The 25888-nt window shown below is 37.5% G+C and overlaps 1 protein-coding gene across 2 annotated transcripts in view; it reads right to left on the minus strand.

Annotated features, from left to right (window-relative positions):
* The window catches only part of LOC116231792 (VPS10 domain-containing receptor SorCS1-like), a 277398-nt gene that overhangs the window by 90527 nt on the left and 160983 nt on the right, over positions 1-25888 (minus strand). For both annotated transcript variants that reach the window (XM_090145485.1, XM_090145486.1), the window contains exons 4-5: positions 22215-22373; positions 6363-6436 (exon numbers count right to left, since the gene is read on the minus strand). In XM_090145485.1, the coding sequence (XP_090001611.1) occupies positions 6363-6436; positions 22215-22373 (233 nt within the window). The remainder of the gene's footprint in view (positions 1-6362; positions 6437-22214; positions 22374-25888) is intronic.

The raw sequence follows: 25888 nt of genomic DNA on the forward strand, positions 1-25888 counted from the left end.
GAACCAAGACTTATAATAAATCCAAAGATTCTAAATGAGCTTTTAACAGCAACAGAAAGAGGATGCTGAATATCTTTTTCTTTTTCTTATTTACTTGCTGATTCACATGGGTCTGGCAGAGCTGTACATATCTGCAAGACAGGAATAAAATTCTGATTCCCTGGATAAATCTGAGAGATTTCAGCCTTCACTTGTAGCAAAAAGATAGAGCTCCATGGGGGTCAAAGCATCTGGGAACTGTAAGCAGAGGTTTTCATTAAATCCTTTGAATTTAAGACCACTGGGGTCTTTGGTGAACATTGCCAACAGAGAATATGCTTTTTTCTTGCACCTTGGCTAGACAGGATATTATGCTGACCTTTCTGATGAGAAAACTCTATCTAGGGCAATGAATGGTGACCACGCGCCCTAACATGTTGCTCACCATCAATAATGTTAATAGCAGCCCAAGCATGGAATGGACAAAGGAAAGACATGTTTGAAAATGCATTCTTAATTCTGGTACTTGGCAGTATAGCTAACCTGCAGCCCACCTGTATCTTTAGGCTGGCAGCCATGAAACTACCAAAAAATATTAGCAAGCCAGCTACTCAATTCAGATCTCCTGAAGTATGTCATGGGTCCTTCCACGATACACCCGTCTGGCATGTGCTCATCTCAACCATTTGTAAGCTATAAAATAATATTTATTTTCCTATTCAATTTTTTTAGTACAGTACAATTCATCAGGTATGGCTTTTGTGTTAGATTAAGCAGATGATTTTCTGGCTAGGCTGTCACAATGCCCTTTGATTGGCATCTTCCCTGTCAGCCGTCAGCAGTTGCTCTGCCGTGATTAAAAGATCTTGTTTAGCAATATGCAGCATCATCTGTAAACAGCCCAGACACTGTGTCATTTAAATTGCTTCAGCCCACCTGGGTAGGTGTGCAAATTTCACCAAGCCAAAATTTGACAAGAAAGCGGGGACAGTTTGCCTGGCTTGTTCCAACTGCTTGAATATAATGGAGTTTTTAACAGGACTTTGACACATTTTTTCCCTTATTAAGATTTTCAGCTCTTTTAGCTGCTACAATGAATGCACTCAGACCTTTTAAAATATATTTTCTATCCAACTCCGGAAAAAAAATATACTGTATAATTCTATTCTAAAGATTATCTTTCTTTCCTGTTGCTCATTAAAGAAACACAGATATAGTCCTATCTATTCATTTGTCCTCCCAGACACTCACAGGTTTATCTTTTTCTCCCTTTCAGTGCATATCCATATCTCTGTATTGTTTAAGTGGAAGGGCTGGTTAGCTGTGTTTTGCTGCTTTTTTTTTTTTTTTTTTTTTTTTTTTTTTTTTTAATGATCTTTGCATTCATTTTCTGAATTCTCCCATGCCCAGGAAAACACAAGATGGGGACACACTGCAACATCTTTTCCCAAACTGACATATCTCCCATAAAGTCATTAGGGAACCATTAATATCATGGACACACAATCCTACTGAAAATCAGATGTACAATGACGTATTTTTACTTCCAGTCCAACCTCCATGCTCATGCAGTACATGAAAATCCCAAGCACTATTTTTTGTCTGTCTCTTGTATTTCTCCCACCTGCTTGTCTGTGTGCAGTACACAAACACAAAAAGAAACCAACTGCAGTGATGCATTTAATGATTACAACTTTTTATGATTTACTAGCTGAATTTTTCCATTGTATGAGTGTTTCTGAGACATTTTTATTATTTTACTTTTTTTTTTCTCTAATTTTTTCAAGGGTAGGTACTGATTAGACTTAGCTGAGAATCTTTTCAGAAGATGTCTCAATTCAAAAAATATGTTTTGCAGACATTTTAATGAGCTTTTTAATCAGTTATTTTATTTTTGTAAGGCCAGCAGGATATTCTGATTAAAAAAAAAATCTCAATGTATGACTTGATGAAAGGACTAGAATAGAAATTTTGTATTTTAATGAGCAATTTTGCTTGTTGGCCGTAGCAAACTATACTCACTTTTAGGCATTTTGAAGCCACTGGTCATGAATATTTGGATTTGTAAGTTAGAAGGTATCACTGCTGAGCTTTGACTGGATGACAGGACCACTTAGAGCAGGAAAAAAAATAAAGTAGCTCCTAACATGATTGATTCAGCAATTGTGCTCATGTTTGCATTCACTACAAACCATAGCCTTTGCCAGCAAAATTCCAAGAATGTATGCAGAAAATCAACAAAGATAATAAAAATAAACTCAGAAGCATTTAGATAAAGCATTTATCTAACATCTACTGCATTCTCTTTCCCTAACACCGATCACATTAGTAAGCACTATGCTAGCAACATTAAACCATATAGATTAAGTTGTTTACTTGCTGGACTAATATCACTTGGAATACTCCTTCCTAGCAATTATAGTATTTTCATGCAGTACAGTTCCAGAATAACCAAGCACCATGCTAACTTTCATGAATTTTCCTGTCAAAATAACAAGAACCAACCAAAAAAATAACAAAAAAATATAAAAAAATGTAAATATAGTGCAGAACTGCAGCATCCTTGAGGTGTATGCAGTGTGCATGCTTTAACGTTGTCACCAGGCACACAGAGTTGAGTGCATTATGCTTTCCTCAGTATACCACTTCCACATATCTAGATTATGCAGAGAGACATGTGATAAGATACCCTAATTACAGCAATTATTAGAAATGACAATTTTACTACAGCCCTTTACACTAAAGACTGCCTAACACACTTAATTTTAAGGGTTTATCTGCTCATCTCTTCCTCACACTCCAGATACATTTCTCCATAATCTCCTTCATCACACTTGCAGATGTCAGAGCATTACTCACAGCTGAGGGTAGAAGAATAAAAAGAGGGGATGAGCTCTGAAGGAACAAAGATCCTATTTTCATGTTAATGACTCCTTTTAATGAAATAGATGATGGAAGAACACAAAACACCTGTGAGCTACAAAGAGCAGAGTTGTCTCTACACAGAGCTTTTTCTCTTAGCTATGCAGTAGGCATCGGCAGATCACTTTAACTATCTTCAGAGGTTTAAATTTCTCTAGAGTGATAGTAGGAGAGAATGTTTCACAGAGCAACCAAAAGTAAGTGAATAGAAAATTCTCTTGGAAACAGACATAAGACATTAAATGTTTCTCTGGCAGCACTTGCAGCAGTCTTTTTAAAACTAAAATTAGCAAGCCCACTGCTGATTATTCAAAAGACTTAGAGTGAATCATAGAATCCTCAGAGTTGGAAGGGACCCTTAAACGCCATTTGGTTCAACTCCCCTGCAAAGAGACACATCTGCAGCTCCATCAGGTGCTCAGAGCACCATCCAGCCTGATCTCAAGTATCTCCAGGGACAGGAAATCCACCCCCTCTCTAGGCAACCTGTGCCAGTGCCTCATCACCTTTACTGTAAAAAACTTCTTCCTTATATCCAAACTAAATGTCCCCTTATTCTGTCACAACAGGCCCCGCTAAGAAGTCTGTTCTCTTCTTTCTTAACCCCCCCCCCCTCCTTCTAGATACTGAAAGGCCACTCACAGATCTCCCTGAAGCTCTCTCTTCTCCAGGCTGAACAGCCTCAAGCTCGCTCAGCCTGCTCTCACAGGGGAGGTGTTCCATCCCTTGGATCATCTTTGCGGTCTTACTCTGGACGGAGTGACCCAGAAACTAACTGGTAAACCAACGTAACAGAATAAAATGCAAATATAAATATCAGCAAGAAATCAAGAGAATGCATCTTTCAATCAACTGTTCAAATTCTTTTAGATGGAACACCCTCCAGATGTTCCTTCCTTCCAGTAAATGAAGCCTTTCTGAAATGTTGGAATATAGCCTTCATTCTCCACAGAGAATATAAAGCCATCATTCTCTGAACAACACGTCGTGTACTGGTGGATCCCTTCAAATCTGTTTGATTTAGAAAAAAGAACAGGAGAGAGAGTCCCTGTAGGCTTATTTCCTTGGAAATTTGTGACTTTGAGACATTTTCCTTTATATTAATTTCTGCCCTCAACAATAACTGAAAGTCAGTATTATGCCTTCAGTTTGATTAAACTCTGCATATAATAATAATTTCTCAAAAAACAAGCATGAGGCACCGAATGACGCTCTACCAAACCTATTCAAGAGCTCTGGATATACAGATACTGCTGTAGAATTCTGGATTTTTACTGCTCATCTGCATCGGCTTATGTCCCAATTACCTTTCATTTTCTTTGTATGGAGGGTCAGCAGGGGCTACACTGTAAATGCAAAGGGCTGCCCTTCTGATTCAGAACTTCAGTGACATGGCGTAGAAAAAGCATGTTGCTCTAAATTACACATCTGTTTTCTATTGTGGATCTTTATGAGGCCTGGCAGTGGCCGTATAATTGGAGTTGGTTTTATTTTCCAAGGCAACGATGACCCCAGTAAATAATCCGGAACAAGATTTAACAGTGTCTCTATAAGCCACATTATTTTTAATTTTGATAGTAGAATTATAGTTTAGTTTACACTGAGGTATATTACCTAAGGGACATTTTGTTCAAGGTGAAAATACAGAGTTGCAGTTTCATGTTTTGTTTATGGCTATAGGGAATTAGATGGGTGGTTGGAACATCTTTTCATCTATTCAGCTTCTTGTTTGCCTTTGAAGCTCCAGGTCTTCTCTTATTTGTAAGGTTCTAAGAGGCCTTCAAAGTCGGAGCTCCACAAAAAGGAAAAAACGATCATTTTCATCATTATTCTTATTCCAGGATCTATCTGCTCAATTTACGATAAACCATTACTGTAACTAATGATGGGAAACTTCAAAAGGTTTGGAGTGAAGAGCAGGACACAGAGATTCAGGAACAAGGACAATCATTCCCCTTCTCTCCTTCTCTGACCTTCTTCAGCCAGTACAGTTTTGTTGGCTTTCTCAACAACTAGATCAGCCAGTTTCTGGATTTTCCACTATTATTAGCCCAGAAATACCAAAACACGTAGATGGGCTGTGTTTGTATCTGACACTTAGAAACCCTGTTAGCAGCCCCCTGGGAATAAAATGGGGATGACATAAATACGTGTATACAAACACAGAAAAGCAAGCCTAAATTTAAAGTGGATTTGAGCTTGCAAAAGCCTCAGCTAATACAGATTCTGATTAGGAATTAAAAATCAGGAGCAGCAAACAAAATTTTTGGTCTATATCCTTTGCAAACCAAATATTAATTCAGCTTTGAAGTAAATTTGACCTACAGCTCTTACTTCTTTCAGAAATTAAAAGAAAATATTTGACCAAACCACTCCTTAGTCTTAGTACGTTCAAAACCTAAGGAACAGGCACAAACTTATAGTTTAGTAGTCACCTATTGGGATTTCACTTTAATCATCTGATTCATCACGTCCTGATTTCAAAATGCCTGTTTTATCCAAAGGTTTTATTTTAAAGTCCAGATTCACGGGACAAGAGCCAGCATCTGCTCACAGGTGAACTCCCACCTCCAGATAGAGCTGGCAAGAACTCCTGAAAATTGATGTCAGTGTAAGCAAAAAGGAGAATAAGCTTAAAGACAAACAATTAAACTTCAATTTTGGTTTAGTCTAAGAAAATCATATTTACAAGAAAATAGAGCAGTGTCTCCTTGATTCTTCAACTTTCACCCACACGTGCAGTGAAGATTAGAGCTTGTGACAAAGAGCTTTGAAATTTCTTTCAAGTAACCTTGGCACCAAACTCCAAAATGTTTCACCACTGCTGTAACGGATTGACATTCAAAGATTCAGTAACAGGACTTATGCAATACAGCTCATCCACAAAGCTTGAACTCAGACTGGAAATCTTGGCACAGCAGCCTACAAGCAGTATTACAAAGTGATTTAAGCTCACAGAGAAGAATTGTGTGTGCCTACTTCAGTGGTCTTTAACTTCCCCATTTTCAGGGATTGAACTAGGTCTAACAGCAGTTAAAAGCATAACATAGTCACTGGAGCTAGTGATGTTCACTGTCACCCGTGGCAGAAAAGCTATTGTCTTCAGAGGCTTCAAGATTTCACTCTGAGTGCAAGCAAGCTTATGCTGAATTTAGTTAAGTTTCAACCCAAAATGTATACAGGAAATTGCAGAACTCTCCCCCTCACAATCAATGCTTTCTTCAGACTCAGAATATTTCAGTTGTGCATCATTCTTAGATCAAAGACCCTACTTTCAAGTGCTATTTAAACGCAAGACAGCAGGAATAATGCCCCTTTAATGCCAGTTCAAAGTTAATCCCAACAACAAGAGATTGACAGTGATGCAGACTGCATTCAGCCACACTGCCTTCAATCTTTCATTTCAAGATCTCTGTACCTATGGGGAAATTCTGCCAGGGAAAAGAGGTTTTTGCTCTTACCAGTAGAACCTGTTTGGTGCAACTCCTTCATGAAGAAGCAGCCATCTTCTGCCAAACTCCACTGAGCTGAATAACTGGGGACAAAAAAAGAAACAAACAAAAAAACAACAAGAAAACAGTCAAAAATCACCATAAAACTCAACGGCAATAGAGAAATCAATCTGAAAGTCTGAAGAAGTCTTCTGAGACAGGAAGTCCAGGTTTTGTTTCCTCCAGTCTTACAGGATATGTCTGGGACAGTTGAAAAGCATCTGCAGTGATTTTTAGGGTGGAAACCAAGTGGGGCAACATGGGACACAACTGCTGTTACCTTAGGGATCACAACATACTAGTTCACTGTGGCAACAAAATAATGCAGTGTGAGAAGGCTGCCTGTTATGTTAAACTTGTGATAGACTCCAGATGTGGAATGTAACACAGAACTTTGATATCCTAACCTAGCTCTGACAACAGATACACAGACTTGCTTTCCTTGATATTGCATCAGAAGGTCAATCTCTTCCTAGTTACCAGTCACCATCTTCAGAAAAGTTTTTCAATGTGGAACACAAGAAATGCCCTAATACATCCAGATTTTGCATGCAGGACTGGTTGAGTCGAAATAGTACAAACAACTTGTACCATGGAAACCTGCCATTCTCACTTTGCTCCTGCAAGCAATGTGACACAGTCTTCTAGCCTGATTACACAAACAATAACCAGATACATCAATCACATCAGAAAACCTTTCAACAATAAATACCAAGTAAGACTGAGAAAGGTCAGCAAAAAAAGACACATACAGGTATTATAAATACTTGGTACGTCTTTGTGGAATAATATACAAATGTGACTTTTATAGAGCACTTACAAACAGCTGCTCTCCATAAATGCTGCCATCGGATAATTCTCAGAAGAACAGCAGAGGATCATTTGGGTTCTGTTTTTCTTTGCTTTATTTTACTTCACTTTTTTTCACATAGAAACACAGAGAGGCAATCAGCCCTATATTTTTTCTTGCAAACTCATTCTCTTGTCTGACAGACATGGTCAATTTCTTCTTTGAAAGGAGTTGTTGAACCTTTTTCTTGACTTCAAAGAGACTTTGTTAAAAATGCAAGCAATCTGAATCTTTATGTGCAATTTTTGATTGATTTTTTTGGAACATGCAGTGGCACTGGATTGGGATAAGACAAGGATGGAAGCCCAAGAGAATCACTGAGGAGACAAGCTGATATTAAAGCTCTTGACCAGAAAGATTATTTGAATATATTTTAAAAAATATGTGACCATGATTTAAGAAAACTTGAGATCCATTTTTTATTCTGCATTACATTGCCATCACAAATCACTACGTCCCTCGGGTTCCCTTCTTTAAAACCTTGGAATAGCATGGAAAAACTAATAACGTCTGTAACAGCTGTTTGATAAAAACTATACTGCACATATACTGAAATCTACTATGAAGCATTAAAGCTGGTTATTCACCTCTTTTTTCTCATCTCATTTTCTTCTTCAATATTGCCAAAGAAAAGACAGGGAAGAAAGGAGGGGAAATAGAAAATAATCAGGTCAGGCAAAGGAAACACAGTTTAGCTTTTCAAATGGAATTGCATAATAACCTCTTGAAATTTCAGCGGTGAATCTCTGACTTCTCATTAACTATAAATATATTTTTATTTGAAACGTTAATATTCACTAACCCTAACAATAAAAGGAGAAACCTCATTTATCTTCTAGAACACTTAACAATAAATTTTTTAAGGTGCTCTAAGGTCACCCGATCAAGAGCATTGCTAATACTGGATGCATTTATTCCTCCTTCACCTCCAAAGTCCATTTCCAGATGTGCTTTCATGATTGCATAGTACAAACTAATATATGATCACTGTTACCTGTCTTACCAATATCAATATTTTCCCTTTTATGGCAAAGCGGTTTCTTCAATGCCAAGTAATGTCTTCATAGTATAGAGTAATTTAAACTTTAATAAAGTGGATATTGTCTCAAAGATCAATATGAAAAACTCAGTAAACACTTCTGCGCTTCCAGACCCATATGTGGGATGCAAGATTTCCAGGGACACTGATGCTCTCAGAGAGCTGGAACCATCACAGTAAGAGTTGTTTTTCCCCCTTTATGTCCCACACCCTACTCTCTCTCCAGTTTCCCTGAAGACAACTTTCAGAAAGTTACCACCTTTTAGAATTTATCATTGTTAGTAACAATAACCTAAAATAATTTATCATGGCTGGCAGAAGCTTTATTTGTTCTTGTATAGCATCCTTCTTCATGCCTACAACCTCAGTGCAGTACCAAGTTGTTGAACATTCCCACCACCCCAGCTCCCCCTGGCTCTTTCAGCAGAAGTATTTGGAGGGGCTGTTCGTTTGGCAAATCTGTGATTTCTGTGGCAGAGAGGAGCAGTGATGCTGCACTGTTCCCAGGGAAACCTGTTTTCTCTTACTGTGTGCCCTGAACAAAAGACATGAGTGAGGAAAAAGGAGAGAAATGCAAGACTGGCGTTTGTTTCAAAGGGAGGAAACAGATACAGCAATTCTACTATGTCAGTATTTTCCTCTCATAATAGAAGTCAGTGCCCAGTGAGCTGGGAAAAGTATATGAGAAAAGGAAATAGCTCTCACAGGGAAATATCAGATCCCTGGGAATTCATGCCCAAAGCTCTTATTGTCTTTGAAGAGACAGTTTAATAACCAGACTTTAGAAGTTTTTATTCCTTTGCCATTATCTCAGTACCAATCTTAGCCTTCACTGATTCACAGCAGCATCAATGTACTTTCAGAAGAAGGGGAATCCCCCTATTAGGTGCCATCCCCAACAAAAGGGAAAACATTCTTTACATTAAGGATATTTTTTTTCCAGATATTTTAAGTATCAGTCAGCTTAGCCTGAGTTTATTTAGTTAGACCAGGAGAAGAAAAAAAAAGAAATGTTTGGAGGTTAGGTTTTTGTCAAATACCAGATACGATACAGCAGGGAATATATTTTTCCCCATTTAGCAGTTATAGTGCTTGTATGGATATTTTTTTAACCCAACATCATATTTTGTTGTCGTTATAAAAGCTCTTTCTCTCCTGGGATGGTTTCTGACAGGCTCACGTGTGCAGTCTCTTCAGAGATGACATTTTATTTTCTTTGGCAAGCACTGCAGTTTGTTGACAATTTTCATTAGGAGACAGAAATTAGATAATGTTCTCTGCTACAACTCTTATTTCAACCACAAATAAAAAACAAACCTACTACAATTTCAGTGTATGTTTTCAACTCAGGGCCAAGTAGTGATCTGATGTTTCTGTTCTCACTAAGACAAAACCACTATAAAGTACGAATCTTATATTGATCTCTCAGATTTGACCCTTCTTCATTGGGGAATAAAACTCTTCCTACTTCCTCTTCACTTTTGTAGTTGTACCTCCTACACACGTTCTCTTGCAGTCAGATTTCTAAGCTCTTTAGAGTAGAAATCATCTATTGTGGTATGCATTTACACAACACGAAGATTCCAGGGGCTCTCATTAGCTATAATAATACAGGAAAATTGTAAGTGAAGGTAGGTGTAAGGAAAAGGTTTCCCTATAATAGATACTTCTGTAAAAGGTTTCACTATTCAGAATGGTGAAAATTAGACTGTTTTCTCATATTGTCCTATATTATTTCTAATATATTTTTCAGCCACCAAGCAGCTTATCAACCTAAGAGTTCAGGCAATTCTGCATACATTTACTTACCTCAAACAAATTACAAAAATAACCGCCCTTACATTAAAGTGAATCAAAGCAAATCTACAAAATTAATCTTCTTAAAAATTGGGGAAATCAGCCATTGTCTAGCTGAGCACCTGGCAGTGTTTGAAACTGCAAAAGCAACACGGGCCATTCAAACCAGAGAACACCTGTTCTAATGGAAACATTAAATCTATGTGAGAAAAAGACAGCCCCAGAGTTGGCAAAGCCAGTGTTAGGGGGGATGAATTTGATCTAGGTAATGAAACATTTTCTTTACTGTCAGATTACAGAGGAATTACTGAATTAGATTAGAATGATGTGCAATTTCACTACCATCTCTTTATAGAAACAGCCTTCTACAGATACTTGGAAAACCAAAATACCTGCATATTCAAAAACTTTGCATATTCAACAGTTCTTCTAAATATGGTCTCAAACTCCATCAATCCTTGGTTCGGGGTCTTTCTGAGCGAGAGGTTGTATTTGTCTTTAATATTTCTCAATACTTTTTTAAGTTCTTCTACGTATTCCTTTCTATTCTTTCAGCAGCCACAGAATACTATGGTAAGCAAGGAGCTCCACAACCTAACACTGCATGAAGAATCACCACTTCTTGCTTGCTTTGAGTATGTTGTGGGAGTCTCAAGTATAATAAAACATCAGTCCTTCCCCCACATTTATTGAGTTAAAACAAATTACAACAACTGAGGAGTCATCTTTTTCCCAAATCTTCCAGCAGACTTGCTTGGTTTTGTACTTCCTTGTACTATTTTCCACATCTTCTAAAAGCTACAAAATATGTAGCTAAGAGATGTGAAGGGAAATGTTCTCTAGGCATCAAACAAATTTGATTTGTGTTGATATTGGTATGAGATTCTAACCTACAGGACCCTACTTGCCTATTTAGATCTAACAGAATTACAAAGTTGAAAACTTCTGCTATTAACTCACATGTTTAGCACAAACACAATAAGCTGTTAGCAGTTTCATGAAGTACTACATCTGGATGAGCTTGGGAGATGCACTTTAACAAAACTGTATTCCAAAACACCTGTTTCCTTCATGAACACTGTATTTTCCCTGAGATCTTCCCAGCCAAAAACGTGGCTCTTATGGCTGAATTAAGCTTATTTGGCTGTTCAACCTAATGGTTAACAAAGCACATCATCAAACAGATGTCACTAGCAAATGCAAATTTGTATTAAAGAAAGAAGCCCTTATCCCCACCAATGAGCAATGAATTCTGTGCTTCCCAGAGCTACCTTTATGCTCACTGAACTCACCAAAGACACTCAAAGTAATCTTATATATCATCCAAGACATCTAAGAAACAGTTACTCATTTAACATCTGATGCTGAAAGCCAGGTAACATATACCATGTACTGAGAATCTGAATGACCCACCAATTCCAGTAAAATATCATTTGAAGGGTCATTATGTCAGTCAAGACCTATTATCTGTTCTCAAGAAAATTTTCCCAGTCAAAGCTTTTACCAAGCATGGAGTCCCTCATGGCCTCTGATTCATTTTACCACCTAAACAATACGGCTGCAGATTTGATTGACTCATGGTGTCCATAACGTTTCATCATTCAGCATTTAAACTAATTGGATATTCTGATAAAACATTTAGTTTTGATTACTCTTCACACACTGATCTTAAATCATATTATGGTTCCACGTTCTTCCTCTAGTGATGAGGATATTCAATTCTGTGCAATGATTTAATTTTATGCAAAAAAAAAAAAAAAAAGAATACATACAAGGAAATTTGGAATCTGGCTGAGGAAAATGTGATTTAAATTGCATGCTGGAAGCGATACAAAGGAAATAATTTGAGCAAGATAATAGTTCCCATTAATTTTCTTAAGACGTTTACCCTCACCAAGTTACAATGGAAAATGGCTCAAGATCTAATTTGATTTGGTGACTGTATTTACCAATACCAGTATTCTTGCATTCACAAAAGAAAAAGGTCTCTTTTTCTCACCTCTACCATACATGAAAGCTCCAACCATTCCTCCTCGACATAGATCTGACCAAGGCAATTCGACTCAGCATTCACCTCTAGAGCATGCATCTGGAAAACTAGTTCAGCACATATTTGAAAGCCTTGGGTTTGCTTCAAATTCACCACTGATTTCCTGAGAAGCTTTTTACTGGGTCAATCCTTCTAACTTTATTTCTTCACATAAGCTGACTGCTTGCCTCTTAAATTTCCTCGTATTTCCATAAGTTGATTAAAACTAGACCTGATCACAGTGTTTCACCTTAATCCCTTCAAATACCATTGACTGACAAAAGAAACAGTGCATTTGAAACACAATTCTTGTACTGATGGATCACACAAACATCTTAGAAATCACTTCTTCCTCGAGTTTTGTAGTTTTTAAAAATTCAGTTCAGTTTTACCAAAGAACAAAACATTCAAAAAGTACCATTTAATTATTGTCATGTCACAGTCAACCTAGATAAAAACAGATTTCTGAAGATGCAGTGATGTTATCTGAAATAAATACAGTGAAGTCCTTCCTTTTATCCCTATTCATTTGTACTGAATAAGTTTATTACTGACAGATTGTACTTTACTACTAGCGCAGGTGTATTTGAAGTGATTGTACATTCATTACTCTCATTATTCATAGAGGCATTATTCAAATAGCATTCATTTGTGAAACAGTATATTTAGAAGTAATCTACAACATTTAGGAAGGCGAAGAGCAATAGGATAGATTCCATATGGATTGCTGCAATTCAGAATTGTACTTCAATTTACAACCCTAGAAGAACAATCAAGCTTGCATTTCTTTTTCTTTATATGCAGTCTGCAGAAAAGGATGGGGTTAGTGCATCAAGTGAGAATGTAAGATTGAACATGTTTATATAGTTGCATTAAATAGTCAGTTATGGTCTTAAATCTTCAGCAGGATCTATCTGCTACATCAAAGATTATCACAATGAGAGAGGTTTCCACATTGGCTCTGCAGATACCTCCTTCAGTGTGAAGGAACAATGTGCTTAATGCATACACATTTTAAATGGGTACGCAGTGCAGTTTACTTGGATACCAAGATGCATTCAGTTTAGATAAATTACTGAACAGAGCATTTTTCCTTCAGAGCAGTCAATGACTGAGAGATTTGCTGTTACTCCCTGAATCGTGCTTCGTTTCACTGAAAAGTGGTGGACCAGGCTTTTTTTCCATCCAAAACCAAATTAATTCAGGTGTTTTGAATTAACAGAAAATCTGAAATCATACATGGTACATCTTTCCTAGGACAGATCACAAGACTCATGATGCTGAATACACAAATGGGCTACAGGGCTGACACTCCTTTTCTTTCCCAGTCTCTGATCTAGTTGAAAGTTCCACTGTTAAGATGCTTGAAGATCTTTGAAACAAAAAAGTTCATAGACACTGCATAGATCTACAATGTTTGAAGTTACAGCAATCCATTAATCATGCCACATAGAAGCCATCAATAAGATTATTCAACAACTGGTGTATATTGAAAGTGGATGGATACATATCAGAAGGATATAGCTTTCAGGTACCTGCTCCACAGCCCTTTCAAACACCAATGAGGCCTGCAGACCTGCGACTACTTTTGATGATGAACAAAATGCTATCAGCACATAGACTTGTTCATTATGGTTGTATTACAGCAACTTCTTTTTTAGTATATTTGTCAGATCAAAACAAGCTTAAGATGTCCCTCAGCTTTCCTCTTACCTCTCTAACTCCTCATGCATTCTCAGATATGATCCATATGAGCTGGTGTTCTGGCTTTATGGAAGCAAGCAACTATATTAGCATGATGTCTCTAGTGCAGTCTATTTATATACTAAACACGTAGCAGGAAACACAATTTTACCAGCAGATACTTAAAGGAATCCTCCTAGCATATATATCTTAAAGCCAGAAAGAACTACTAGTGTCATCCGTCTGTTCTCATCCAAACAGATGCTGCAGAGTCTTAATCACTAATTCAAGCAGTAGAGAGAATTATTTAAGGTGACAACCGATGGCTGAGCTAGACTGTGCCTTCTGGAGAGACATACAGTCTCAATGTTTGAATCTTTTGGAAAGCTATCAAATCTCAGTTCCAAGGGATGATGAATTTACTACTTTGCTCGGTAAGTTATCCTCAAGGATACTTTCTTTCTCTGTTAAAAGCTCCAATATCTCTACAACAGGCATCTTAGAGCATCCTGCATTTGCTTTTTGTTATGCTGAGAAATTATTAGGTTCATAACTGTTTAGGTGACTAAATTAAAGAAATACATTATTGGCTAAAAGATATACCGTATTAGAATGAGAATAGAACAGAAAAGGCTTTGATTAAACAGAATTCAGGATAAACATTGGAATTGTCATTCACACATGCATAGCTTTACATTTTTACTACACTAGAACCTATGGCTCCACATGAATTCAGTGTTGACAGGTGCTTTGCATAATAAGAAAAAGGAGACACATAGGAGCATGTAGTCAAAACAAATGACTGTTGGAAAAGAGAAGATAGTCATCTAAGAAAAGTGAAGGAAGTTACTCAAAGCCATAGAGATCAGTAGTAAACCTAATGACAGCAATCACATTTCTTTACTCCTAGTTCAGTGCACTGTCTGATTCTGAAGAGAAAAAAAAAAAAAAGGAAATTTTCATGGAAGTAGGAAAATGAGACTTACGTAGAGCACAAAAAAATTTGGCAGTGTAACAAATACGCAGCCAAGAATCCCAAAGCAGTAAATAAACAACTTCTCTAGGGGTACAGAGGGCTCATGCACATACAGATGGATAAGCAAGGACATATTAATTTATATATTTTATATATATATATTATTCATAAACTTAAAGATAAGTGAGTCAGCAGTAGAGCACAGCAGTTACTGCTCAGAAGTCCTTCTTTCTGTTTCACTGATCAAACTTGTGTCCAGATATGCATCTTTCTTTCCAGACAGGCAGACTGCAGTTGGGCTCTGCTCTTTTCTATCCTTAGACTTTTTTTTTCCTGGTGACTGGGGAAGCATTAGGGATTTCTCCCATTTTTATTTCTATTCTACATTTTAAACTTTACACTTTAAACTCACTCAGTACATTATACTTAGTGAGGTGTAAAAGACTGACGTGCCCACAAGAAAACCCTATTTTACATCACTGTGCATCGGCTTACTGACAGTTTAAAAAAATACATATAACCTGACTGTATTAGTGTTCTTACTGAGACAATGCTAAGGAACTGATTATGAGAGTAAAGACAGAAAAATTCTAACAAATTAACAGTTGGATGACTCGGTTTGATGTCCTTTCCTTGCTCATCTTCAGTACGCTGGTAGCCACCAAATGCTAATCAGTTGTCCTAGAGATAACAAGGCAAAGAGCTGTGTGCAAGATGTGTTGTCAGAATGCCCAGCAGGTGTCTGTGCTTAAGGACTTCCCATGAAGAGTATGAAAAGCTTTAGCTACAAACACAGATATTTTTGTGCTTGTTTAGAATCATAAGCTCATGGACACTTTTTAGAATAGGAGGTACTGTGGTATGGGTGCTGGTAATCTAGAAAGCATATCTGAGTTCATCCATACAGGGCAACACTGCAAAAGCTGGGCCACTTATTTTTCAATGTGCAAATTCCTTACCACATTTAATCTTCAACATTACGCATCAAAGAGAATCTAGTCTGCTGGAAACCTTGTTCTTATTACACGAATAATGTAGAATGTGCAGGAATAACGCGGCAGGGAAAAGGGAGTTATTCACACAGGTTAATGTTAGCTTTATGCAAACTACCTCCCTGGTCCTATCTGTAGTCTGTCAAAAGAGACAGGCTTTTCCAGAGCACAGTTCAAAGTGACCAATGTTTACTACTCTAGATAGGTTTTTTCCTCTCCATTAAGTTCATATCAGATTAGCCTCCTTTGGCTAACATTAGTCCAAATGAATAGCTCTCTAAGCATGGTCAACAGCACTGCATAAAAACATTATGATTAAAAAAAATTAGATGCTTGATGTTAACAGTAGTTTATTTTTTTTTAACTATAATGCAAATTCTGGTAACACAAAGTTGGATTTTACTTATCTTTCTGTGGCTTTTGTATGCAGTGACTGCTACCACTGAGATAGAGAAGGTATAAACAGGAACAGAACAAATTAGGCTGAAAGGAAAATCTCTGGAAGTCCCTGATTTGATTACGTTCCAAGTAGAAGAATTCTCAAAGTTAGATCCTAATTAAGTGAAATTAGAGGCTTTAGAAATCAGAAGTGGGTCTAGAACAGTCAATACTGGCTGCACCTATGGCAGACATTAGCCCAAATGCATGGATAGAAGGGGATGAAGAAGCTAGCCTGTTCTAAGTATCTAGGTAGACGGATTTTTCCTTACTTTATATACACACAAAATGCCACAGAGTTTTGCTGTAAATAAAATGGCTTTGGTGCCACTTAATATAATTCACACACTGACCATCTCTTGGACAAATATTACCTCAAAATAGAAAAGAGACAAAAAGGAGAAAAACAACAAACAACACTAAACAAGTAATGTCTCCCTCCCCATCCTTAATAACAACAACAAAAAAGTAGTGTTGGAGAACGGTTTTAAAGGCTTTTGTCCAACAACAAGTGAATTTCCAGAATGTTGAGCGGGTAAGGGATTTTCCTGCGTACATTTTGATACAATTTCATTGGGATTTGACGGGGTCTTGAACAATGACCCAGTATTAGAAACAAGACAGCCTATGAGTCGCTGGATTCTCCCTTTTTCAGAGGTAAGGATTAATAGGGAGAGTGGATGGGAAAAACGTCTGGGGCATCTTTCATTTTCTCAGGCATTTGTCCTATTGAAAGGTTTGAGTGAAGAAAGCCCCTACAATTTTACCTTTCAGCTACTGCTGATGTCGCCTCCTTTACTGTGGAGGAAGTACTGAGGAAGATGGCATGATTCAATGACAGAAGATACATTGTTCCAGTACCAGCAAAATCCCCAATTGCTGAACTTCAGCACTTTAAATATACAGCCAACCAACAGTCCCTAACCTACTGATCTCCACCGTGACACACACACACACAAAGTAAATGATGGTAGACAGATGGAATCAGATATCTGGGAAAGGCTAAAAGGAAAGAAGAAGAAAAAAGAAGAGAAGAAGGAGGAAATGTATGCCTCTTCATTTACTGGTGCAGTGTAGGCAGAGCTCCTTTAGTGTGCCTTGCCTTTCAAGAGTTCATTTAAAATGAAAGAGGATGAACAATGAGAATAACTCCATTTTAATTTTTTTTTCTTTTTTTTCTTTTTTTTTTTCTCCAGCCTCTGTTGCTGCCTTTCAGATCTTGAGTGCCTTTGTACATTTACTCCTGAGCTGGATAATTATAACTTTGCATTTCACCCATCTGACTTGTGCTTTCCACTTTCACCCATACTTCATCTCTGCAAATAGCTCTGTTACTCATGGCTGATTATCAACCATTCCTCTGCGTGTCTGACCCATATGAATAGCAGAAGACATCTCCACATGAAGCAGAGGCTCTTACATCCCACCCTCTGATTGCACAGCAAACTACTTTTGAAGATTACACAGTAATGTATAACTAATACTCCCACAAAATACAGCCCTCATCTTACAGGCACACTGATTAAACCCATGAGAGCTCACATGTACAAGACCTCCAGTACGTTTTTCCCTCACAAGCAATGCTTTACAGTGTCTGAAGTTTCCTCCTGATTTGTAACTCTTCTTCTACAGAAAATAGAGGAGCATGCAATAGTTCTGCAATTATGTGGTAAGAATCAGCCATGTAACAACTGTACTTTCAGCCAGAACAATGAACGCAATCATGAAGCAATTAGTGCAGATGGCAGATGGTTTGCTGCTCTTTTTTTTTTTTTTTCCTCAAGACTGGCAGGAAAAACTCACGACTGAATAAGGGACTGGCCTTTCAACAGTGGTAATTCAAGTCTGCTGCCCAAGGCAGACATGGAGGAGAGATGTGAACAAAAGCAACCAAGTCACTGAAGCTTAATGAGTTATGGCTCATCAGCTGAACTCCAGTAATTAACAACATTCACTTGCACACAACACACAAGAAACTGGATTGTAAAATGATTTCAGTTAATACAGACTTCCCTACCATTTAGTAAATCTCTATTCAACCAAACAAAAAAGATATGTGATGCTTATCATAGTGATAGACCCAGCAGGCTGTAAAGAGACTGAGAGATGATGCTTTGTGACCCGTTTCCTGTTCATTACAATCGAGCAATAAGAGGCATGCCCTACTTGTTGAATTTGCCCTCAATCAGTACTAAACTATTTGAACCACTCCTGAGAGTCACAGTTCATTCCCAATTTGATTCCTGCCTCTTCAGCACTTGCTCTATTCACCATCTGATTTTCCTGGTTCCACCTGCTACAATGACAAGATACAAATGATGTTATGAGAACTTTGTTTGCTGGAAGGATGTAAACATGCTTTCTAATTGACTCTTAACTTCCTTCTGATTGCCAAGAACAATATTAAATGAATCTGAAACCTCTACAGCCTCTTCAACCCCATGCATAGCATCAAAATCCATGATACGATAATGCCAATTTCTTAGCATCCAGATATGTTTCCTCTATTTCCTTGATCAGTGTGCACACAGTGCCTGAAATCCAGAGAGTAACAGTTCTCTTTCCTTAAATACAGCCTTAACAAAAACACACAAACTAGCAAACTGCAACATCATTTGTTCCAAACTACCCAACAGTTCCCATTGCGGTTATCTTCATAGTCACAGAACTACACAATTACTCTGAGAGAATTCTGCCTCTGGTTATATGAGAATGAAACCAAAGGGAACCATTTACACTTAGACATGGACAGAATTTGACCCTTGGTTTGAGTTACATTTAATTAAGTCCAAGTTGATCAATACTTCTTTTTTTGGTTACCCTCTGCAAGCTCACCGAAGTCAGAAAGTATTTCCATTAGGCTTTTAAGTCGAAAACAGGCTTATGACTCACACATATATGGAGGACTTTTGAAATTCTACTTTAGAGTTAATTAATATATATATATATATATATAGACCTTTGCTACATTATTTTCTTCTTGCAGCAAAAACACTGTATTCCCAATGGTTTTCCGATTTGCTAATCAATGCCCTAACACAAAGAGAATTTACCTGCATCCTCTCATCAGAAGCACCGTATGTACTCATCTCACACACACTCCACAAATTCAGGTTCACACACAAAAGGGAGCTTTGTTTCTACATCCAGTTTGGGTTTTTTAAAATTCTGAATAAAAGGAAGGAGTAGGAGTTTCATGCAGAACAATGAAATTATACTTCCTGGTAGCCATCTGGAGTACTATGTCCAGGTCTGAAGCCCCCAGTACAAGAAAGACAGGGAGCTGTTGGAGAGGGTCCAGAGGAGAACCACAAAGATGATCAGGGGGCTGCAGCACCTCCCCTATGAGGACAGGCTGAGGGAGCTGGGCTTGTTCAGCCTGGAGAAAAGAAGGCTGCATGGTGACTTCATTGCAGCCTTTCAGTATCCAAAGGGAGCCTACAAACAGGAGGGGAATCAACTCTTTGAAAGGGTAGATAATGGCATGACAAGGGGAAATAGTTTTAAGTTGAGGGAGGGAAGATTTAGGTTGGATGTAAGGGGGAAGTTCTTTACAGGGAGAATGGTGAGGTACTGGAACAGCTGCCCAGAGAGGTTGTGGATGCCCCATCCCTAGAGGTGTTCAAGGTCAGACTGGATGGGGCCCTGGGCAACCTGGTCTAGTATTAAATGAGGAGGTTGGTGGCCCTGCATGTGGCGTTGGGGTTGGAGATTCATGATCCCTAAGGTCTCTTCCAACCCTGGCCATTCTGTGATTCTGTGATCTACCGTAAATTAGATGACTATTAGCTGTACAGGCTCTAATTCAGAATTATTTTCTCAACAGGATGTTGATCACAACACCTGAAATTCATTTTCTGCTATACCTTAGTTCTATCTGACAGATTTACGTCCAGAAGTTTCATTGATCCTTACGTGATAAATCTCCTTTTCCTGACACATGGTAAGTTTAACTCCAAAGGGTCCTAAAAGGCAGCAGAGACAAAATTCTGTTCTGTTTCATATCAGCCTGGGGAATTCATCAGCCACAGGGGAAAGAAAATATTTTCATTTTGCCTAATTCCATACTGAACACCTATTAATCACTTTATCTACACCTTTCTCTGAAACAGATTACAACCATGGTACAATCTCCAAAATGCTATGAGAGAGGTGAGTGCACACAACACTCAGCATAATTCTATATGGTGTAGAATTGAATTAAGCAGGCAAAATGCATTTCCTTTTCAATTTTGAAAGCTACAGGACTTGAATGGTACTGTGCTTAAAGCATAGGACTGAATGTTTATTCCAAGAGTTCTCGTAAACTCATTGTGACCTCAGCTAATTAATTTATTTCCTCAGGCTTACAGTTATTGTAATTACAAACCTAATTTAGGAAAAAGGAAGAACAACTGTTTAATGTTTATATAATTAATTCAAATGCTAACATGGAAAACATCTTAGTATTCAAACATTCATGTTGATATCTACATTAATGTATAGACTAAAAATTTATCCAATACCTGGATTATTGATTAGATTCAAAGCCTTCTAGATTACTGATTTGTAAACCAAAAAGATGATTGTGCCAAAATACTTCATTCTGTTATCCCTTCTGGGAGCTCAGCAAATTATTTAGGTCTCTTTTCCAGTTTTATTCAAAAACATCAAAAACTTGGCATGTGAAATCCACCACTTCTGAGAACAGTTTGCTGCAGTGCTCAGACACTTCACAGTAACTGCCATTGACTCTCAGTCATTAGTCCTAGTTACAAGTTCTTTTGCTAGATCAAAAAGCTTACTCAAATGCTGTCTTCCCCTTGAAGAAAGACATTTATGCACAACAATATAACATCACAAAGCAGTTTGAGTTGGAACAGATCTTTCAATGTCTCATATTTTTACCCTCCCTGCTGTGGGCAGGGAAATCTTCCAGTAGATGAGGTGCTTTGGGCCCTATCCAATCCGACCTTGAACATTTTCAGGATGGGGTACCCAGAACTTCTCTGAGCAGCCTGTTATATTGTCTTACTACTCTCAGTAAAGAATTTCTTCCTTATGTCTAATCTAAATCTATTCTCTTCTATTTTAAAACTATTATCACTTGTCCTATTACTACAGACCCTTGTGAAATTAAAATCTCTCCATCCTTTGTATAAGCCCCTTTAAATATTGAAACATTACAATAAGGTCTGCCCAGTGCATTCTTTTCTCCAAACTAAACAACTCCAACATCCTCTTACGCTTCCCTTCAATCTCCATTTTGGAGTACAACACAGATTGAGCACTATGAGGTTCTTCAAAGGAAGTGACTGACTTGTGCATGTTGATGTGTGTTTTTCAGAAACTGCTAACAATGAGGTCTCTTACAGTTAAGTCTTATTCTGGTATCTCAAGCTGAACATCAGAAAATCAAGGCAAATTTCACAGCAAATTTATTCAGCAGATGGACTGCCCATGCTGAAGTAACTGGCCTTCAAAAGAAATTGATTCATTGCTACATTTTTCTTTGAAAATATGCCAACAAGATAGGAACAAGCAATGTCTTATACTGTTCTTGGAACAAATGCCAGAATAGAGTGAGAGAAGTGTTGACTATGAGGAGAAATAGTCACATTAGAGATTGCTTTTCTTATTGTGAAGGGTCCCAGCTGAATTCTCTTCCCATTACCTGTCACATGATATTGCAAAAAGGACTGATGAATAAAGGCAGGCTGACAAGTCAGGCATATGTCCTTTACCTTTGTCTTACAGATCACAGTATTGTAGGGGTTGGAAGGGACCTCTGGAAATCACCTACTTCAATCCCCTGCTAGAGAAGTTCCCTACAGTAGTTTGTACAGGAAAACATCCAGGCAGGCTCTGAGTATCTCCAGAGGAGATTCCATGACCTCTGGGCAGACCATTCCAGGGATCACGGCTTACTCAATGTCTCCTACTGGAAATACCAGCTCAGTTATCCCCAAGACTATCCTGAATTCTCTGTAACAGTTAAGTAGAGAGCAAATAAAACAAAATGCTGGCAACAATTCTTACCTTTTGATCTTGACTATATGCCAAGATCCAGTCTTCCTGCTTTGGGTGGAAGAGCAGACTGTGAATGTAGAAGTTCAGACGGTATTTTTGATATGTGGCACCTTCATCAGTACTAATCAGTAAGCTGCTCTCAATCTCTGGATCAGTCAACAGCATAATCTGTATGGAAGAGAAAGATCAAAATACAGTGTTGAAAAGGAGTCAGAAGAGAGGAATTTCAGATAATCTTAATAACTATGTCTGTTTCAATATGCTTCAATGCAGTATCAAAACTAAGCGCAGCCAATCTTTCAATATGGGAAACAGTGTATTTGAACTATAAACATTTAATGTACAATCAAATAGGGAAAATAACTATCACTTGTAAATACAGACCCAGATGATACACTTCAGCTATCAGAAAAAAAAATCAAACCAGAGGTTTGTGACATAAGAGTAAGTTACTAAACAGCCACAATAGGCTGTTAGGGACTTCACAAATGATCTTCTGGAGTAGCAGATTAAAAGTAAGGTGTTAAGAAAATGAAAGTAACATACAAATGAAACAAACTCTAACAGTGAGATTTGTTAAAATCTGGCAGAATTTTCAGAGAAGACGGCAGTTTCCTTGCCTAAAACATTACAACTTCTCTGTCTGCAAGAAATATCTTGCTTTGGCAGGAGAACACATATGATAATGCTCTAGGTTCTTTGCATTTCCAGTTTCTATGATACTGTGAATTAGGGATACACTTGCTGCACAAATAATTCCTGCACAGCAAAGTTGCTTCCTAGCTTTGTCCAAGAATGAAGATACATGGCTTGCAGTTGTCATAGCTACTTCTCTGTATGGGATTAATTGGTCTGCATTGCTGATGAATCAGAGAGAATGAGAAAATTCTCTTACGCATCTCTGCATGAGAGAGAATATATAGGTTTGAATATTACAAAGAGATCATTTCAGTATTTCAACAAGCAGGAAATAGTGCCCATCAGGTGTGGAAATGAAGTATCATGAATGACAAACATGAAAAATTCTGAATATCTGCCTGGGAAGGTACTAAAGCCTTTAATCATTAGTATCATTTAAATTTCATTTCATTCATTCATTTATTTTAAGTATTGGTGCTGCTGTTGCTGATCCATCTATAGATGAGTCTGAAATGAAAGGACCATACCCATTTCTCAGACTAAATTCCTACCCGGTTTAAGCGCTGCAAAAACACACTTTTCATTTCTATGTCTTTAGTTAGGCAGGTGGACTTATGTACAACAACTTGTTACCTATGAATTATAGAGCACCATAAGTCCTGATAGACACAGATGTTAATTAGTTGTATGTGAAGGTATAAATACACCTATGTCCTTCATTACTGGATAACCGCCAGAGGCTTTTATCTACGTCTAGAAAAACGATTTGGCTTGTGACTTGGAAGGTTAGGTGTTTCCTTCAAACTTGCAAGAATTTAGTATCTTCAGTGACCTTAGACAAGTTGTACTGCCTTGCCATACTTTAATGTAAAATAGGATAATATTCCCATCATAACCCTAAAGGCATTATCTCCTTTTGGTATCTGTGATCTACTTTTGAAATCATACAATGAAAACATGCACTATTAAAATTAAACATTCATATTTTAATTTAATACTTTCAAATACATCAAGTATATAACTGATGTGGATTCTAAACTGAAGATTACATGACAGAGGGTACACAGAAAGCATTAATATTCAAATCATCAATATACAGACCATTTACTTTCAGTAAGTTATCTATCTAGCTTGGTAAGTCAAAAATTAACAGTGATGTTTATTAGTTACTTTTTTTTTTTTAACTGGAAAAAATTCTGGGACAACGTTTCTGTGGTTAATGTTTATCAACTAAGTATTCTGAATCAGAAATTATGTTTTTCTTACTTTTATGACTTCCTTTATAAGTGGATTCTGTTTACGTTAGTACGTGAAAATATCACAGCACAGCATTCATTTGGACTATAGTAACTGGAGCAGAAATAAGCACAAATCAATGGGCTTGATCCCAGCTCTTTGAAGTTAATAAGTCTTTTCATTGACTTTGGATTGTGCCTCTAAGGCAAGTTGTTAATCAAGATCCACTCTAGTTTCATATAACTCTTTTTACCTGCACAAGGAACGCATCTGACCTCATCACTGCCACATCCAAGCACATCACAGTCTTAGCACGTTTTCTGTCATGCCACTCCTGTGAAGTGTGAAAGTGCTCTTATCTCCATTTCATAGAATTGGAATTGAGGCACAAACTGCTGTGGCTCTGAAGCACCTAATTCCTCATTCAATCAATAGAAGTTAAGTACCTAAACAGACTTGCCAGCACCCATGACTTTGGCTTTAATCTGCTAACTACCTCCCTGAGATATTCCTACTGCGTTTTCAGGTATCTATGGTCCCCAGAACTCATCTCTTGGCCACTGACCTGCAGTGACCAGCCAGTCTATACATGCAAAGTGTTTCAGAATACATCTGTTTTACTATATATGCTGATAGCAATAATATTTTACATGTGGCAGAGTGTGCAGAACAGCTGTAGATTTATGTGAGGACATACAAAGAGTCATAATCAGGGGATGCAGTTGACCAATGACTCTCCAGCCATTAGTCTGGTTGTTAACTATGAGACCAACTTTCATTTCTGGGACAGCATTCTCTGTACCACCATCATATCCTGCACTGAAATCACTTTGCAAAAATGTCCTAAAATGAAATGAAATAGAACTAAGCAGTCACTACTAAAATCACATTCAGAGCCCAAGTAACTTACAAAATCATAGAATGGCTTGGGTTCAGAGTGACTTCAAACATCAATTAGTTCAAAACCCGACCAGATGAAAGTTAATTTAAATACAAGATGTCTGCATACAAATAATCAAAGTTACAAATCCAAAAGATAGCACTTAATGGATGTAAGGCAGAAACTGACATCTGATTTTTTTTTTTTTTAAATGAAAGGAAAACATCCCATGTATCTACCTGTATGAACCTTTCATATCAGACCAGCAGTGTGACCCTGAAATTAATCCCCCAGATTTTCAGGAGAAATCTCTATAGCAAATCCCTATAGAGCATTATCTGGCACAGTTCATAGACTGATCTCAGAACACAGGGACTGAATTTTCTTTCAGTAACACTAAAACAGAATGTATGGTTCTATACTCCAACCACTACAGAACATTCAGCCCTGAGTACCAGACTAGCACCTGTCTGAAGTCTAAATACCCATATTGTGGACGTTATCTCAGAATCAAGTACTTCATAACACAAACCTGCTTTCACAGAGCTGAAAACTGCACACCACACTAGCTTACATATTGTCTAAGTTGCCTGGAACATAAATGAGAAAGGAGAGAAAGTACAATTGATATTAATGTTTTTGTTGCTGCAGTGTAAGAAGTGCACAGTAAATAAATTTTAGACTTTTCTTCGAAATAAATGAAGCCAATTTGTATTTTGAAGTAGCCTATTACCCATTGACTTGATTCATTTGCTTATAAAGAAAATAAAAAGTGGACACACATTCTGAACACAAAAGCAAGGAAAATAAAACCAGCAGCAATAACAAAGAGAATCTAAGCTTAGAAGTCAAATATCTCATTAAGTCTTTAATATCCAACAATATCTCAGAAAGAAGATTAGAAAGAAACTACCATTATAAATTCCCA

The sequence above is a fragment of the Phasianus colchicus genome, chromosome 8, assembly GCF_987193195.1.
Source record: "Phasianus colchicus chromosome 8, bPhaCol1.hap1.1, whole genome shotgun sequence".
Taxonomy (NCBI): Eukaryota; Metazoa; Chordata; class Aves; order Galliformes; family Phasianidae; genus Phasianus; species Phasianus colchicus.